Source organism: Alexandromys fortis, unplaced genomic scaffold (genome assembly GCF_014885135.2).
Source record: "Alexandromys fortis isolate MF-2015 unplaced genomic scaffold, M_Fortis_MF-2015_v1.1 scaffold_12, whole genome shotgun sequence".
Classification (NCBI taxonomy): Eukaryota; Metazoa; Chordata; class Mammalia; order Rodentia; family Cricetidae; genus Alexandromys; species Alexandromys fortis.
The window spans coordinates 6,302,596-6,322,139 of NW_026067937.1; the positions used below are offsets into that span (position 1 = coordinate 6,302,596).

Genomic DNA, 19,544 nt, shown 5'->3' on the forward strand with positions numbered 1-19,544 from the left:
CAAGGCTCCTCCCTCCACAGTATGCAAGGCTCCTCCCTCCACAGTATGCAAAGCTCCTCCCTCCACAGTATGCAAAGCTCCTCCTTCCACAGTATGCAAAGCTCCTCCTTCCACAGTATGCAAAGCTCCTCCTTCCACAGTATGCAAAGCTCCTCCCTCCACAGTACTCAAGGTTCCAGCCCTCTCTGAAGATACAGAAACGGTGAACAATTGCAGGCTGGAGGAGACTCCTTTGGTGGTACTGTTTAGGGTCACCAACACTTCTATGATGAACTCCTCACCCATGCTCCTATAAGTAACCTGAAATTAAACTCAACAACTCACCCAGCTAGACTTGGTATTGAGTCTTTGTTCTGCTTGTGGTGTCCTATCTTTGGTGAGCAGACACCTGCTTACATCTCCCCAGGAAAAGCTGTGCCACAATGGTCCAGATCTTGAGTTTGTGTCAAGTTCAGTTACATTGCCCGGCTTGGGCTTGCTGGGTTACAAGGTGTCTGCCTTTGACTTTGCTCTTTACCTTTCTTGGAAGAGGGCTCTCTTCCCCTTTATCTCTGTTTTCAGAAGACCTTGAAGGTTTTCAGTTTGCACCACAGCCCTAGAGGCTAGTGCTCTTGTCTCTAGCTCTCATGACTTTGGGCCGGTTCTCTGAAGTTCTCGTAAGTGAGCACAAGGCAGCCATGTACACAGACTATTAACATATAACATGCTCAGCAATTTAGCCACCAGAATGTAATCTGCATCTTCATCCAGTTTACCTCACCGTACGACTATATCCTGCATTATTTGTTCTTCAGCTAAACTGAATCACAGTGACTAGGTAATGAGCTTCCACCACGGCTCCCAAGGAGGTTTTATGGATATATGAAGATAAGTAAGACAGAAGGTCCGTGACCTTGAACATACACTTTGCAAAGGACAATAAGCCAGAACTTAGGAGCCTATAGAGATAAGCAGAACATAACAGGTGCCGTTGAGAGAAATCCTAAGCATGATTCCTGGAAGTTCAGTTCTCAAAGTGAGTTGGGGGAACTGCAGCTTTGAATTCAGCTAGAGGCTAAACAGCAGCAAAAGATGGGACAGAAAGGGGCCTGGGGACCAACCCGATAAAACACAGAGGACACTAGCCACTTCAAAAGCAGTTGGCCAAGTGCTTCAGTGCCTGGCATTGCAGTTTCATGTCTTAGTCCAGGGAATAGTAGGGAGCTTGTGAAGGGACCTGAGCGGAGAAGGGGCATTGGAACAAGAGATGTATCACCCACGTAAGAGCAAAGCCATCAATCAAGAAAGGGAAGCTTAATTTAAGGCCCCATATTTGGTGGAAAATAGTCCCTATTTGATGAATCTCAGCTTTTGTCTCTAATTCTCTGCCTCTCTCTGTCTTACTGTGTGTGTAAGAGGGGAAAAAAAGAAGTGGGAGACAGAACTACGATCAGCCCTCTGATCCCCAGGGTTCCACACCAAAGACTCAATCAACTCCAAATGTAAGAAATGCGTCTTGGGGCTAGAGAGATGGGCCCATGGCTAAAGCCCTTGCTGGAAAAACACAAGTGTCTGGGTCCAGACCCCAGTACATGTGTGAGAGCCAGGCAGGTGTGGTGATCACACCTGTAACTCCAGACCCCAGCACATGCGTGAAAACCAGGCAGGTGTGTTGATCCCACCTGTAACTCCAGACCCCAGTACATATGTGAGAACCAGGCAGGTATGGTGGATCACACCTGTAACTCCAGACCGCAGGACATATGTGAGAACCAGGCAGGTGTGGTGATTACACCTGTAACTCCAGACCCCAGTACATGTGTGAGAGCCAGGCAGGTGTGGTGGGTCGCATCTGTAACTTCTGCACTGGAACGTCAAAGACAGGCAGATCCCTGCATGTCCCTGGCCAGCCAGTCTATCCATATCAGTGAGATGGGATAGAGAACTATACTGACATTGACCTCTGGCCTTTATCCACCCACTCAACACACATGTGCATGCACCTGCATGTACACAAACATATACACATACAGCACACATACACACACATACAATACATCTGTTCTGAGTAAATACAAAACTTTCTCTTGTCATTATTTTCCAAACAATCTACCACTAACTATTTACACAGCATTTACATTGTTGTGGGGATTGTAGTTAATCTAGAGGTAATTGAAAATATGGGGAAATGTGCAGGTTATATATACGAATATGACACGTTCCATAAGGGATGTTAAGATTTTGGCATTCATGAGATGTTCTGTCAAGGTGAATGTATTTGTATATGCACAATCAGCTAGAAAGTAGATGAAATTATAGCCAACTCTTTTACTTTGATACTTGTTGGTGGGTGGGGTGGGGAGTGAGCACAGGGAACTTCAGGTGTCGTGCATTATCTAGTATTTGCCGTCACATTAGGAAGAACATGAAGATGCCCTGCCACTACTAGGTAAAACGCCCCCACGCGCAAGGAAGCTGCTATGCAGAGCACATTCCGCATTCAGCCCCCACGGCGATGCTCGCAGGATGGAGCCTCTGGTTCTGGTCTGCATTCTATTACCACACAGCCGTGCCTCTTGTGTCCGAGACTGCCCAGGAACAAGCAGGGGCCACTCACGGGGCCATGTTCTATTTTGCAGTTTCCAGTGGCTTTTTTGGAGGCCAGTGGCATGAAATCCACCCTCAGTACTGGACCAAATACCAGGTGTGGGAATGGCTGCAGCACCTCCTGGACACCAACCAGCTGGACGCCAGCTGCATCCCTTTCCAGGAGTTCGACATCAGCGGAGAACACCTGTGCAGCATGAGCCTGCAGGAGTTCACGAGGGCAGCAGGCAATGCTGGGCAGCTGCTCTACAACAACTTGCAGCATCTCAAGTGGAACGGTGAGTGGTGCTGGGAAGCACAGGGGCTCCACTGCTGGCTGTAGATGTGGTTCCCAGGACAGGGAGGAGCAGAGAGAGGAGAGAGAGGAGAGGTGCAAAGCCTAGCACGGTGTGTCTAATCCCTTAGAAACAGTGACGGAACTCTTCTTGTGGCTTCTTTCATTTGTAGAGGGACAGAACTGTCCAAGTGTCCACAGAATACTTGTCATGGTATGACAGGCTTTTCCTTTACATGAAAAAAAAATCCTATGCATTTTATTTCATTTGACTGTTTATTTATTTTGCCTGTGCATGTATGTATCTACACCACATGTGTGCCCGGTGTCCGCAGAATGCTCAGAAGAGGGTGCTGAGTCCTCTGGAAGTGGAGTTATGGATGGTTATGAGTCACCAAGTGAATGCTAGGGACTGAACCTGGGTCCTCTGTCAAGTTCTGCAAGATGGCTCACCCTTAGGCACTGAGCCGTCTCTCCACCTCTTTTCATTTTCTAACAGAGTCTAAGAACTTAATTCTCAGTCATTCATTTACTTGTTAAAGATCATCAGTAATTTTAAAGAAGAAGAAAAACTTATTGACCTAGAATCTTTTTCATCTTAATTTTAAAAATCTTGGTCCAGTTATCCTGAGATTAGGTGGGACTGTGTGGTTATAGAGCTGCCCCTGAACTCTCTATGTCACTTGGGTTGACCCTGAACTCAAAATCCTCTTTCCTTAGCCATCCAAGGTCTAGGGTTACAGGAATGTACCAGTGCACCCAACCCAGACCCACATTCTTAAAATGGGAGTAGAGGGCATTTAAGAAGGCTAGTGTACCTAGATCTGTGTATCTGGATGGAAGAAGGCTGACCCCACTCCCTCTTGCTAGGGCTGGAAAGGTGGATCAGCAGTGAAGAGCACGCACTGCTCTTGCAGGGGCTGCATTGGTTCCCCGCACCCACATCAGAGACTGAACAATCTCCTATAAACCTTGTTTAAGGGGACCCAACACCTATGACAATCCATGCTGCACCTGTGCTTATGTGCACATACTTACACACAGAGGCACACACATGAGGACACACACAATTAATAAATATTTAAAAATAGAACTATAATGAAAATACTTCTGAAAACAGAATAGTTCCTAAAACATCATGTTTCTTTCCTCGGGTTTCTCATCTCACACACAGGAGGCCACTTTGCAAATTGTTCATGGTGACATAGTACACAGACACACACACGCAGACACACAGACACACACAGAGAGAGAGAGAGAGAGAGAGAGAGAGAGAGAGAGAGAGAGAGAGCAAGCTGACCCACTGGAAAGTGAATTTATGTCTCAGTAGAGCCTGTGTCTGGCAAGTAACCAGGGCTCAGTAAGCGTGAGCTCTAGAGCCGTGAGGACAGCTGCCATCAGGGGGAATCTGGCAATATTTCTGGCAGCCATGGAGGTTCTAATCTGGCACCCTGGCATTCCCTTCTTCCCATTCACCTCTCGGTGGTGGTTATTCTTTTTTTTTCTTATTGGAATCACACAAAACGAGGCTCTATTATTTAAATAACCTTCAGGAATCTTTGCAAAGAGCAGAGTTACAGGTGAAGAATTAAAAATGCCCCTCTAATTATCTGCACTCCCGTGAAGCTTTGCTCTGACAGACGACAGAGGCAGGGAGGCTTGGGAGGTGTGGTGGCCATCTTTGACCTTCCACGAATTGTTTGGTCTTACCGCTCTTACCTATAAGTGACAAATGGTAGGCGTTTCACCCTGGGCTTGCTGTTTCCGTTTCCACACAGATTCCACTAGTTTGCATTTATTGCGCCTATATTTATACTGTGAATTGATCCATCAAATGTCCCTTATGGCAAAATATAGTACCCATTTTGAAGATGGGAAAACTAAAGGTCAGAAGTATGAACCACTGGTATCATAGGAGGCTACATGGCAAGCGCTGCATGTGTAAGAGCTGAAGGCATAGGCAAAGGAAAGAAAACTCCTGGTATTTTATCCAGATGTGACTCATAAACGAATCTAATAAAGGTGGGGTTGATTGAGTTTAAGATCAAAGTCTTAAGTGCTGGTGAAGGTAAAATGCCTTTCTGTGTGTTTTTACTTTCATTTCATGTGATATCTGAGTGTGAGACAGCATCTCAGAGGTCACGTAAGTAACTCTATCCAGTTTAATCCTCTGACTTTACCGAGGAGGAGACAGACTAGAATAACAAAGTTTTGCTGCTCCTAGTATTGGAGAAGGTGACATTCTTGTTTACGACATTCTTTACTTCTAGCACCAATTAATCCCATTCGTACAGGTGCCTAAGACTAGGAGTTCTCTGGGGACAGAGATGGTCCCAGACTTGGGCGTGCTGAGGCTGGCGGGGAGACTCCCACTGACAAACCAGGAAAGGCAGCAAGATGGCAGACACTCTTCAAAGAAGCCTTATATTCTTATTAACGTGTCAGGTTTTGACTCTGTCTGGGCTTTTTGACTTTTCCATCTGTCCTTCACAGGCCAGTGCAGCAGTGACCTTTTCCAGTCCACACACAATGTCATTGTCAAGACTGAACAAGCAGGTGAGTACGAGAGGCTGAGGGAGCCAACTTGACCAGGCAAAGCCCTGGGGAGAAAAAGAGGAGGGAGAAGAGGGGAGCATGGGCGAAGAGGTGACAGGGAATCCACGGAGGTGACTCCCCTGCCTCCAAGGGGCCTCTTCCTTGCCCTTGGGACCAATGGCCACCAATTACGTCTAATGTATAGATGGGTGCTGAGGCATCCTTCCCCTGGTCACAGTACCATCCAGATCCAAGGCCAGTCACTGAGTAAATACAGACTTTAAGGTGGGCTTTCTTCTCAATAAAAGTGAGACTGGGTTCAGAAAAGCAAGGGAAGGAAGAAGTCTTTGTTACGCGTCCCTCCATGGGAGTGAGCTTCACAAGGAGGGAGATGCTGTCTTGATATTGTAGCTAGCATAGTCTCCGGGCCCTAGTGAGTTTCCCTGGGGACGTTGAAGGTGACTGTAGAGCCCAGTCCTCGCGAGGATATTTCTACTTGAAAGAGCCTATCCTGAGCGCTGAGCAAAGTCTACAGTTTCATGATGTCTGAATTCATTTTTGTGCTCTTTCCTCTGTCCCCTAAACTTCACGGGCACAAAAAAAAAAAAAAAAAAAAAAAGACACAGGTGGCACTGCTCCTGAGTCACTCCCTGTGTCCACATCAGGTAGATTATAGGCCACGTGGGCTGGCAAAGCTTGCCTCAGGTCTCCCGAGGGTTGTGCGATAGTCACCAAGGACACGATTTGACCTGGGGTGGTTTGAATCACTTGGCACCAAAATTAGCTCATGTAGTTATTTAATCTTTTATAAGGGCCCTGGTCTACCATTATTAAAGAAAAAAAAATAGCTGCCCAGCATATTAACTCGGCCTCCCTACCTCCCTAGGCCTGTCCTTTAACTCAGATGGTCTGTGTTTTGTAAATCTGCCCAAGCTCTGGAGACAAATAAGGTTTTGGCTTAGAGAATGGCCTTGGCCTTACATATAACCCTGCTGCAGGGGCCAGGGTGATATTGGAGAGGCCCCACAGAAGATGATAATCCTTCTTGACCATCCGGACATTCTTGTGTTGCTGGTTCAGAAAAGTTGAGCTTAAGGGTGGAGAAGGTCCACCCTGGGAAGAGGGGGAGAGGAGGCTCACAGAGGGACCAACGCCCCCAAGTCTCTTTGGAAGTTGTTTTTAGAGACAACAACAGATGTACAAGGTGACCCAACAAGGACAGAGGGTGTAACCCCAAGAGATTGGGCTTAGGGTGCCCAAACACGTAGCTGTGAGTTCAAATACCAGCTAAATCCCCATGTCGTAAACAGGAGGGCTTAGTCAGTGAGTCAGGCTTGATACCAATTATGCTATAAAAACAAAACACAGCTCCGCCAGTGGCTTGCCATCCTGGTCCTTACATGTGGAACTTGGGTATCAGGAAAGTCAAAGCAGCCCAGATTGGGGGCTAAGAGTTTGATGCCAGGGACAAGTTAAGAGTGTCAAGCTCTTGGCCAGCCTGCAGAGCAATTGCTTATGTTGGAGACTGGCCTGGATCTGTCATTGTGTGGGAGTTGGGCTTACTTCGGGCAGGTGGAAGGGAGTTCCCTTCTAATCCGCAATCTGAAGAGTGTGTCTCACTCCAACTAACTCTTGAGACATAGCATGCAGGAGAAGAAACTGGGAGTGAGGGGGCCATTTTCTGCTTCTCCTAGAGAAGGCCCACCCATAAAAACAAAAAAAACCTGTGATTTGGTAACATTTCCCACCTTCTCTGGAGTTTTGAAAATTTATATTACCCCTTACCTTACTTGGAGAAAACCCAGGCAGCCTCGGCTATCACTCATCTTAAGAGTAGCTAGTCTCTGAAATTCAGCAGTGAAGGAATTGTAAGAAAACTGGCCTGGTTTTTCTCTGAAAGAAAAGCCATCAGTTCCCTATGACCCCCAGAAAGAAGAATGCTCATTAATCCCTTATTATACTTGCCTTCATCTCTGGCAAAGCCTTCCCTCCACTCCAAAGTAAAATTATTCTGGTGATTATGTGGTAGGAGTGAGGTCAAGTGAGGTCAAGCGAGGTTGGAGCAATTCTAGATGAAAGGAGCATTGGTCTAGGAGAGGACCTGGAAAGAAAATGCACGTGTATTACAAGGTTAGACCCATAACAAAGCTAGCCTCACGGAGCTGGGAAAAAAAATGGGCCGGCGCTGTTATAAAGAGACACATAGCTGGAGTAGACTCTTACTCCTCATGGCTGCCTCTTCCTTCCCTCTGCCTCTTGAATGAGCAGACACTGAGAATGGGAATTCTTCGACCAAGAGACAACAATTGCTGACCTTCCCCATTCTCCATTCCTCTCAGATCCTTCCCTTATGAACACGTGGAAAGAAGAGAGCTATCTCTACGAGCCCAGCTATGGTAGCACAGTAGGTAACTAACTCTCGGACTCGGAAGGCCCCTCTGCATGCTCTTCTGCTTCGGTATTGTGTCATCAGGGGGGTCTCTCAATGTCCTTTCCCCTTCCTCCTTTTTTGTTTCCTGCAGATCTGTTGGACAGTAAAACTTTCTGCCGGGCCCAGATCTCCATGACAACCTCCAGTCACCTTCCAGTTGGTAAGTTGTCCAGACACAGACTGGCTTTGCCTCCTGCCTACGCTTAGTAATTATCAATAAAACTTACTGCTGCCCTACCTTTCTACCTTGCTGGAGTAGTTCGCACTGAAAATCTAGGGAGTGAACTGAGTTGTCATCTGAATGAGAAGTTGTGCTTCCCAGCCAGTATGTGCACACCAAAGACTGCCAGCTCCCGACCCTCCAGAAGTATTCGCCTGTGCACTCTGGAACTAGCCACTCCCTCGATGCAACAAAACAATCAAAGTTCCTTGAGTCTGTCTTTCTTTCTTTCTCTCTCTCTCTCTCTCTCTCTCTCTCTCTCTCTCTCTCTCTCCCTCCCTCCCTCCCTCCCTCCCTCCCTCCCTCCCTCTATTTTAACACAAATTTGCTTTGGAGTTAAACCTGGTGAAATTATTTGTATTTACTGGTGAGAAGGCTAGAATTAGTTTTCAATTGCATCCCAAACATACATCCCAGCATCCCCATCCCAGACCGCAGACTAACCTTGATGGCTCTTCAGTGTTCTGCAGCCAGAGCATCTGCCCTGTGTCAGTTATGTTCTTATCAGGTGAGTTGCCCTGATTGGATACAGCTAGGGGTTATCCATGCATGATGCTTTGTCAAAGGTTATAGCCATGATGGCACATTGGGGGTTAGGCCTGGGGAGGGGCTTTCAGACATTAGGTACATTTATCTCTGTACTATAAGAATTAGCTAAACAAAAGATTTCATGTCGTTCCTTGACCTGGTTGTTTCTGGACCTCTTTGGGTCTATGAAGGAGAAAGCTGCGAGCTAGTTTAAGCACCTTTGGTATTGTAGTTGAGATCAGAAGGCAGCCCCCTCCCCCAAGCCTTTAGTGTGTATCCTTCCAAGGGTTTGTTTAAATCAGGAAGCAAGACCAATGCCAGAAAAGTAGGGTATCTGCCACTATGGAGGAACAGGCCATCTGGGGAATTTTCTGTGGCAACTGTTGCCATCTAGAGAAGACTACCAGCTTCAGGGCTGAAGAAAGCACCCAAGTCACCCATTAATTTCCACTCCAACTTCCTGTGGTATCACTTCCTGTGGTGTCACTTCCTGTGGTGTCACCTTCCATTCTTTCCTGTCGGGTCTTTGAGGAGGCAAAAGGTTTCCACTAAGGATAAAGTTGAACCAACTGCTCCACCCAAACTCCAGAAAGTCACAACCCTCTTACCTCACATCCACGTCTGCCTGCGCCTTTCTGAGTCTCACATCTTCTAGAACACAGAACAGCAGGGGCTCTAGGCAGCCTATACCTGCGCTGTAACACCAGGGAGCTGCTGTCTCCTGCGACCACCAACTGTGCTTTTAGATGCCCCTTAAAATGAGCTTCATGAATCTGCCTCCCTCACCTCTTCACCCCCATCCCCACACTCCTCTTCTCCATTATCCTCCTGCCGTAGTGACAGGCTTGAAAATGAGATGTATAATCCAAGCTTTCCATCTTAAAACAACAACAAAACTCGGTGTCTGTTGTTGGTGGATTCTTTGGATTTTTAGGTCTGGTAGGGACATCAATTGCAACCATATATGTGTTGATTCCTTCCAGAATAGTTTAGTGTCTAGTGGATGGGGCCAGAATGCCCCCAACGACCTCTGCCACCTGCCCTAGCCTTGTTATTTCAAGGTCCTATAAAATAGCGTGCAGATCAACATCTTTCTATGTTTTCATACAAGTTTCAGCTGAGCTAAGGCGAGGCTCTGTGTCAAATGATGGTCTCCTCGATAGCACAGGCGGGGAAGCCAGCTTTGTTTGGATTTTTTTCCCTTCTGCCCATTTCATAAAATGGTTGCCACCAGTATTCTGATCTGCTCGAGAGTGCCAAAACCAGTCATGCCATCCCGGGCTTGATGTGTTTATCTACTGACTTACTGAGCCTCAAGCTAGGGTGGCACGGTCTATTAGAACACTAAAATTTGTATATCCCGTAAAGAAATGGCTCACGGCTGACTCATATGCAAATACGTCTAATCTCTGCCTTCTTGTGAAGCAGCTAGGCTGAAAGCATAGGCTCCCATTTATACTGTGAACTCAGGTCTTGTCGCTGCTTCTGCTGGGACCCCACGGGCACCATGACCCCAAGTGTCTGAGAGAGAAACAAGAGAAACACAGGCTGGACAGCCTCTGTAGAGCTAGCCATTCTTTCGTACAAATGAATCACTTGACCACAGGGCTCACTTCAAAGGTCTGGCTTTTGTTTTGTGGCAGTGGGGAGTACAAGGGGGCAGGAGGGAGGCAGCTGTATTAAATGAGCTCATAGATCAAAAGGCTTGAGAGCTAAGACTGGTAGGGTTTTTGTGACTTCCTCTGTACGCTGGCAGGAGAAGAATGTCTGGAAGAAACATTCATCTTTTTGTCCTGGATTACTTATTCTCCCATGTGAAGTTGGGAACATCTAGACTCTCTCTCTCTCTCTCTCTCTCTCTCTCTCTCTCTCTCTCTCTCTCTCTCTCTCTTTGTGTGTGTGTGTGTGTGTGTGTGTGTGTTCCAGCTTGAGGAAAAGGCTGTCATCTCAAAGAGAATTAATGTAGTCTTTTAATCTAGAGTCCATGAACTCCCTAAGTGAGCCAGGGATCCCTGAAATGACTGACTAAATTTCATTAGTGTAACACACTTGTATTTTCTGGGGGAGAACATTTAGGCGTTCATCCAATTCTCAAAGATACCATAACCCCAAAGTACTTGATTCTACGTCAGGCTGAAGCCCCCATGCAGAGTAAGGCCAGTGTGCCAAGAAGCTCTTGTGTTTTTCTGAAGCCATCCCTGGCTCTGAAATCATGGCCCTGCTTCCTCCTGGGTCTCATTGGAAAATGAGCTTTGCTTGTGGCCTGCTGGGTAAATGCCATTCTTTGTCTCCAGAACAACGTGGCCCTGTCAGGGTGATGTATCACTGGGAAACCGGGGTGGGTGCCAGACCTGTCTCAATGTCATCATGTCCTGTTGGGGTGTTGCAACCCTGGCCTGTGAAACTGCAGGGGGCCAAGAGAGGTGTCCTTCCCAATTCCTTGTATTGGTCCTTTTGGATTTCAGAGAAAGCCACAGAAGCCCAGGCCCTGCTGGCATCAATGCCAGGAGAGAAATTCTTACTTAGAGTGAGGACTTTCTCTTTTATGTAATCCCTCTTCTCATCACACCATGGTTTTTGGAGAAACTGTTGGGAAAGTGGATGTGTGAGAAGCTGAGGGATGGATGGATGGATGGATGGATGGATGGATGGATAGATGGATGGATGGGTGGATGGGTGGATGGATAGATAGGTGGATGGACCAACACATTGGGAAGTATAAAAAAGATTTTATTCTTTTGTCTTTGTTTTTGTGGCGATACTGTGGAAGTGGATTGCCTCTTAGAAAGACATCTGAGAAGTGTGTTGTGTGACCAAAGAGCCTCCTTTTAGGAAAGTGTTATGAGCAAAGCTTCTGGGATCCAACTATTGATATTTACAGCCAGGCTCTACTGTCAGGCTGTCTCTCGGATCCTCCATAGATGCAAATTCAACCTTATAGGGTTTTTGTATGGGTTATATAGTAGTACCTACCTTAAATTATTATTGTATGAATGACATAAGAGAAGCCAAAGAAAATGCTTAGTATTGTGCCCGGCACATGGCAAGAACTCAATAAACAGTAGTTATTTTTCGTAAGTATTTTATTTTATCTTATCATTTTACTGTTGGCAGTGCCTTCTTGGTATGAGTGCTCTAACCCTGAGCCATAGCCCTATTTTGCTTAGTCCCTTTAACTAACTTTTGTGGCTCATAAGCTCTTTTGAACCGTTGCCTGCTCTCTGAGATGCGTGCCTGAACCCCTCCCCGAGCACAGTGTTGATGAGTCTAGAATGTTCTCAAAGACCTTACCAGGGATCCCTATGTTAGGAAGTTCTGCTATAATGTCACAAGAAAAGACATGTTTTGATTAATTTATTTTAAGAATTGACATGTATTTAGAAACATTTTGTATCAGAATTGGCTGGCTATTGATTATTGAGATCATCAATGGTCCACCCAACACCTGAAGTACCCTTGGACATATACAAGCACAGACCACACAGACAGAGATATAGACAACACAGACACACTCACACACCTGGGGGGGCACTAAGTTGTTAGTTTTCCCTTTCTTTAACCGTTTTTTTTATTTATGCACATGAGTATTTTGCCTGCACATATGTATGTGTGCCATGGGCGTGCCTGGTGACCGTGGCAATCATAAGAGGATATCAGATCGCCTAGAACTGGAATTGCAGATAGTTGTGAACCACCATGTAGGTACTGGAAATCAAATTCAAATCCTCTGCAAGTGCAACAAGTACTTTAAACTGCTGAGCCATATCTCCAGTCCCTTCTTCTTCTTCTTTTTTTTTTTTTTAAAAAAAAGATTAATCCACAATAACATTATATTCTTGAGCCATGTTGTGGCAGTTTGGTAGCTTTATATAATATGTGATCATCAAATCAGGCTTGGTAGCTAGCTAGTATCCCCACCTCTTAAATGTTCACCATCTTAGTGCTGGGGGCCTTGGGACCTCTTGGTTCCAGTTCTTTGTCATCTGTGTGATAAACCCCAGGCGCTGTATCTTCATCCTACCACCGAGCAGAAAATTGACCTTGTTCCTCCAGGGCAGCTGCTGTCATGGCATGCCATCCAATCTCCTGCTGTTCCTCGTGTCCCCGCTTGACCTCTTGCCTCCATCAGGCAGCTTTGGCTGGGATTAAGCTCGTCAATCTGTCATAGATACCTGAGACCATCAGTGGTTTAGGTTTTAGGAGAATTTTCACATCATAGATCTGCCTCTGTCTTCTCCTCTCTGGAGACAATGAAAGGGTTACCATAAAGAGTCATTTGTTAAGCTAATCTGTGTTTCCATAGTCCACTGTGGCCCTCTGTGCTGAGTTAAGGACACTCAATGGCCCCTTTGTCAAGGTGATTAAAATGTAACTTTGCATGCCAAAAATGGCACTCCTCTGGCTTAGACGTTGTCCTTCTTTGTTATGAGTGTTTACATTTTTTCATTATATTATAAAAACATCCTTTGGATGACCTAAATCTTTCCACGGTTTACCTTCTCTCTCAGAATGAAGCAAAACAAAGTCCTTTCAAAAATTTCTGTAAGGCGTTAATGATCAGAACTTCACTTCCCAGCCCTCTGCCCCTTCTTCACATCCGCACTGGCTTCTTTCTGTGCTGTGTAAACATTTCATGACCTGAGGCATTTTGCACTTACTGTCTTTATATCTGGAAAGTTTGTCCCCAGGTAATCTGAGTGGCCACTCCCCCATATCCCGTGGGTCCCTTTATCACAGAAGTCTTCTGTGTCTCTCTTATATTAAGTTGCAAACAAGCCCCACTTCTCTGCCTCGACCCCCATTTCTACCCTGCAGTATTTTTCCCCACAGTGTATCCATGTTGGACAAGGCTGACATGCAGGGGGTAGTCTGTGGATAGTGACCAAGTGTGTCCTGAGAATGATACTTGCCTGAGGTGTGTAAACTGAAGGGCTCTCACTTTTCCCTTAGCAGAGTCACCTGATATGAAAAAGGAACTAGACCACCCCGTAAAGTCCCACACCAAAAAACACAGTAAGTTGCCTGGCAGTATTGCCTCTGTCTCCACTCCTTTGCCTCTAAAGGGGACTTGTTTTCTATCAAGATGACTCCCTGTTGACTGTTTCTGAAAGCCGGGCCTCTTGGGGATTTCTCCCTCATCTTAATTTCTCTAAAACTAGGATACTAAGTGGATAAGAACTTGTGGGCATAGGTTATAGATTTCCCTTTGTCTAGAGGGAAACAGGATAAGGCAAGGAGGGAGATGGATAGGAGTGGCTGGCACGCATCGCTCTTTCTTGGGGGAGGTCTTGTCCCAAAAAATGACTGTTCTGAAGATTCAACTCCGCTCGGGAGTCAGATTTCCCCAGGGAGAAAGCCTTGTGAACTCATATAGACTTTCAGAGACATCGTCTAGAGGGGGCACAGAGAACCGTCAAAACTGTACAACCTAGAAATGACAGAGACTTGGGGTGTCTTTACCAACTGCCCCACCAGCCTGTCCCATACAGGTAAACTCATCTAGTCTCTTGAGTTGCAAGGGGAAGGGGCTCTGATGTGCAACTCCTGGAAGTAAAATCTCATTCAGGAGCTGCCTAGCTTTTAAGTTGGTTCCTCCAACCCCTGTTTGCTACCCCCGCCCCTGGCCCAACATGCTTCTGGAGTTAAGACTCCAGTGCTCTACTGATGTCATGGCTGGAGCACAGCTGTAGGGTTGGAGTAACTAAAACAAGTGACTTATTAGACAAGTGACCGAGGATTGCTGCCTGAAACGAAGCCCAGGCCATTGACGAGCAGTAGAAGAAACTCAGCCTGGATTACATAGTTAACACCACATTCTCTATTCCTGGCTTTGGCAGTAGACAATTGTGCCACATTGATTAAACCCCTGAAATCCCCCACACCTTGGCTAGATGAGTTGTTCATTCTACAGTGACCATTTGGTGATTCTGTATCTCAAGGAAGAAGCTGTAACTCCGCATTCGCTCTCCCTCCTGTTCTCTGATTCGGGCCATTAGTAAGTCAATGTGTCTTGCTTTTCATCAGACCCAAGAGGGACTCACTTATGGGAGTTCATTCGGGACATTCTGCTGAGCCCAGACAAGAACCCAGGACTGATCAAATGGGAAGACCGTTCCGAGGGCATCTTCAGGTTCCTGAAGTCAGAGGCCGTGGCCCAGCTGTGGGGGAAGAAAAAGAACAACAGCAGCATGACCTACGAGAAGCTCAGCCGGGCCATGAGGTGAGCACCTTCGTGTTCTTGAAGGGCAGGGCCACAGGAGCGGGCACTCCCCGCCGTGCTCAGGCTGAACGGCCGCCTAACTCATCTCCTTCTTACAGATACTACTACAAGCGAGAGATTCTGGAGCGCGTGGACGGGCGACGGCTGGTCTATAAATTCGGGAAGAACGCTCGTGGATGGAGAGAAAATGAGAACTGAGGCTGCCGACCCTTGGGACACAAACCAAAAACACACAGCAAATGGGTTATGATTGATGAAGAACTGGACGTGAATATTTCAAAAGACTGCTGTTCAGTGATATTTATGTACCATGAAGGGACAAAAAAAATCTACTTCTGATGGGAAGGAAGAACACTACAGTTGACGAAAGCAATTATTTTGTTACGTTGAAGTATGTCCTATGTGGGGAGCCAATGTACACAGTTTTCTGTGACCTATGAAACTGTATGTGGTTGTGATTCGCTGTTGTCTCTGTTGTGATGTTCTTTTCTTCCCCCAAGAACAACAGGGCCTGTAGCCTTGTGCTTCTTGCTAAGAGGAAGGAAAAAGAAATACAAGGGCATTAAAGGTTTGCATTTACAAAATGATTTAGAAGAAAGAAGTTGATGTGTTCTCTACACAGAAGCATCCACATGACCTCCTCAAGAGAAATGGGATTCATCGGTAGGACAAAGTTCAGGGTCTCAGGTTGATGGGATCAACCCAAAGGATGCTGGGAAATTTAACTTGACTTAGTGAGTAGAGAGGGGGAGCTTCCATAAGCCAGAGTAGCCTGTGATCACTGCAAGATTACATGCCCGGGAATGCTGAACGATGGTGCGGGAGGCTTTACTTTCATTCATGGATGATTTTCCTGTATTCCCTTTACCCTGGGATGGTTAAGAAGTCATTGGCCACATGTGCTTACCTCTAGCTGTGTAGAATTCAGCCCAACTTACTGAAAAATAAGCAGGAAAGGGAGGTGGTGCTATGGGAAGGACGGACGAGCATACTCTTGTTTCTGTAACTTAAGGTTTCTCCCTGGGAACAGTTGATGTTTGGGGCTGGTCCATTCTTTGTGGTGGGGGTTGTACTGTGTGTTGTAAAATGTGTAACAACATCTATGACCTCCATCGGTGTTTCATTCCTGTGACAATCCAAGTATTCCTAGAAATTGTCAAGTGTCTCCAGGAGGATAAAAGTACCCTTGAGTGAGAACACCAAATGAACCAGTCAATATAAAGGTAGTCATTCAGGACAAAGAGATTTATAGAACCTTCCAGTCCCTAGAGTAAAGATGAAGCAAGACCTTGAAGTCAATATATTTTTATTTTTTTATATAATAGGGACAACATGATGTGATAGATGGAGGAGATTCTTTTTCAGAGCGCCACATGAGAACCAAAGTCAGATAAATGCAGTGACCTAGCAGGAAGTACAAGAGGAAATGTTTGCGCTGGGAATGCAGAGAGAAGCTGATACTGCAGAGGGAAATACTGAGAAAAGATTCTGTGGGTGTCTTCCTCTATCTCTCTCTCTCTCTCTCTCTCTCTCTCTCTCTCTCTCTCTCTCTCTCTCTCAATGTGTGTGAGTGTGTGTGTGTGTGTGTATGCAGGTGTGTGGGTGCGCGCATGCCTGTGTGCTTATGTGTGTGGGGGCTGTGCACCTCTGTGTGTGTTTGTGCTCAAGTGCCTGTGTGCTTGTGTGTGTGTGTGTGTGTGTGTGTGTGTGTATGCGCGTGCACGCGCGCGTGTGTGATGTGATTGTACTAGGGGCATCTGCCTGTTTTCTCTCTGCTGTTTCTTGCATGGTTTCTCCCGCTTTGGTCTAGGGTGATGAGGCCATTCTCTGGGTTCACTTTCCACAAGCCTGTGAGTTTCTCAGATTCCTGTAACTGGCTTTGGCTCTTTCTACAGCTTCTTTACCACAGAGCTATCCTTGTCAGGAGAGTCTGGAGAGGACCGGTGGGAACAGTTCTGCAGATAAATAGATTGTGCTGTTTGCCGAGAGTGACGACTTCTTGGCACCCAGTGCCTACTCAAGTAGGCTGCAGCATTGAATGCTCTCATATCTACTTTCTTGGCTCTGCTGTGTTTTCTGTGTGCTGTTCACGACTTGGAAAACTCCAGGTAATGGAGCTATGCCACCTTGGGGTGTAGCCGAGTGCTCCCCACCACAGTTAGAAAGAAACAAGAAAGCCCTACAGAGAAGCCCCTCTTTCTTTAAGGAATAGTTACTTAATTGATAAGTTCATCTGTGATTAAATGGCTAAAGGCTTACTAAATAGAGTCTCCATGAATATGCCTACGTGTCCTATTAGTGGTTTCCAGGGGAACCTAAGTCAAGTAATGGAACATGAATACTTCAAATGAATCAGATCATCGGAGGCTCCTATATGATTTAATAAAATTAAGCAAGGCCCTGGACCCCAGCTTCTTCAGCATGCTACCTGAGCAGGACAGACCCACGGCTACGAGATTCACACAAGTTCCTGTCGGGCTAGACTGTAAGCCCTCTGAGGGCAGGGACCAAGTCTGACCACTTTTGTTCTCCTCTTACCTGGGATGCCTTACCTGGATAACTATTCACTGAGCGAGTGGCAACCACCTTCGGGGAGATTCCTCTGACTGGGCAGGCATCAGTCATGTTCCTAACTGGGATTTGAATCGCTTCCAGACCGCCAAGGACATGTCCTGTGTGGTGACTGGTTTACTGTGACGCTCTCCTCTGCCTCCTGCCTGTGCTGAAAAGAAGTTCAAACAGGCTGCTTGCTTCCACACGCCAGTGTCTGCTGGATGGCAATTCTACTCCTTATCCAGAGCTGTGAGACTTAAGCTGGTTACAAGACGCCAGTAACGAACCCTTGACCTATTTAATCAATGAAGATTATATATGTGTTTATATGATGTCAGTTGCTATTTAAGCATAAAACCGTTTTCAGTTTTAGTATTTAGGGGTTGGTTTTTATTTTTTTTTTCCTTTTTGAAAAATGCTGAGGAATATTTTGATAAGGTTAGCCATGCACATTAGATGTTAGTTTTGCAAGTGTGTCATTTTTTTAAATGTATAAAATATAAGAAAAGGGAAATCAGTAAGATGGAGGAGAAACTGCATTATTCTTCTGTAGTTTAAACAAAGCACCTGTTCGGTGCCTGTGTATTGTGGAGCATCCCGCATGTGAGGACATCGGTGGTGAGAGACTCCTGATCTGGACCGATGGAGGAATACTGTCCATGAGACTGGAGCACCGTCCTGGCAACCTTAGGGTCACAGGTGAATTGTCCTCAGCTGGGAGGCTCAAGATTCACTTCTAGAATAAGGGAGGCCATTAAGAAAGCCAAATTCCTTGGAACTGTGTCTCACAAGCTTTTGAAACATGTAGGCTTCAGAGTTTAGTTGAATTGGGGTTAATCATTCTGTAGCTATAAATTTTATTCTTGCCATCTGGCTTCTGGGTTGGTAATTGGTGGGCAACAACCCTACTGCCACTGTTCGTTTTTTTTTTTTTTTTTAAAGCAGAACCTTTCCCCCTTAAACTGTTAAATCCAAGAAATTTCTGTTTAATGAAAGAATTCTATTTTTCAATTATATGTTTTTATTTGTTTGTTTGATGGGTCCCAGAAAACACTAATAAAAACCACAGAGGCCATGCTGGAGATGTGTTTCCTTCCTTGGGATAAACCATGCTGCAGACTAAATGCAGGGACAGAGTATGCACAGCTTCAGCTTCTGTTACTAGTCAGTGGTTTTTGTGTGTTTGTTTGTTTAGATTTATTAAATTTGTGCATATGTGTGTGTGCCTGTTTGTCTGTACACCACGTGTGTGCAGGTGTCCTTGGGAACCAGAAGATGCTACGTCTCAAGGGACTGTAATTATAGGTGGTTGTGAGCAGTCCGAGTTGGGTGCTAGGAGCCAAACCCAGGGACTCTACAGAAGCATCAAACATTCTTAACTGCTGAGCCCTCTTTCCAGTTCCCACTTGTTGGCACTTCTCTCTTATGTGCCAGATGTGAGCATGGTACAGACAAAGATACTCAATTCTAATGCAGCTTATGTCCTGTCAGATGGAAACAAATAAGAGAACCAAGCATAGCACATCAGATGTGTGGAGCAAGGAGAACGGTTGGTGAGGATAAGAGCAGGTAGGGTTTAGGGAGAGTTGAGAAGAAAGCATTCCAGTAAAGGACTGATTCTTCTAAGAGAGGGAGGCTTAAGTAACCGGACGAGCATGCTACACCAAACAGACAGCACATGCAAAGCTCAGAGGTGGGCATGTTACCGTCATACCTAACGAGCAGCAAAGAAGTCAGCTTGTAGAAACAGACTCACAGTGGTTGGCCTGATGGAAGAGAAGCATGGGCAGGGCAGAGAGTGCACAGGCACACGCGAAGTGCCTGCTCTTTGCTTTGCATGGGGGTAGGGGATTCAAAGGACAACATGCTTCAACTCCAGCTCAGATGGTGGTTGTGCCGAGAAGGAACCATAGAAAGGCATTTGGTGCAGGCGTACCCGCACAGTGGTGGGATGCAGCGTAGATTGCTCTTTCATTCTGGCTTCAAATACAGTGCTCATGAATGTTTTCAATAACCGCACTCTGGCTATGGCACCTTTCTCTCTTGACCCACAGGCTGCCACTCAGCCACCCAATTCCACCCAGGTGTAATGAAAATAATAGGGAAACTCACCAGGTATGGAGACCTGTGATAGGCTCTTGCTCCTCATATTTCATCCTCATGCAAGCTGGTGATATATTAGTTAGTTTTATTGGGC

The 19,544-nt window shown here is 46.0% G+C and overlaps 1 protein-coding gene across 4 annotated transcripts in view; it reads left to right on the forward strand.

Moving 5' to 3' along the window:
• Positions 1-15,381, forward strand: part of Ehf (ETS homologous factor) — a 38,736-nt gene extending 23,355 nt beyond the window's left edge. For 3 of the 4 annotated variants that reach the window (XM_050147037.1, XM_050147038.1, XM_050147039.1), the window contains exons 3-9: positions 2,619-2,864; positions 5,354-5,416; positions 7,735-7,803; positions 7,918-7,986; positions 13,525-13,587; positions 14,599-14,794; positions 14,893-15,381. In XM_050147037.1, the coding sequence (XP_050002994.1) occupies positions 2,619-2,864; positions 5,354-5,416; positions 7,735-7,803; positions 7,918-7,986; positions 13,525-13,587; positions 14,599-14,794; positions 14,893-14,992 (806 nt within the window). In that variant the 3' untranslated portion in view covers positions 14,993-15,381. The remainder of the gene's footprint in view (positions 1-2,618; positions 2,865-5,353; positions 5,417-7,734; positions 7,804-7,917; positions 7,987-13,524; positions 13,588-14,598; positions 14,795-14,892) is intronic. The other variant, XM_050147040.1, reaches the window with a different exon arrangement.
• Positions 15,382-19,544: the final 4,163 nt, after the last annotated feature.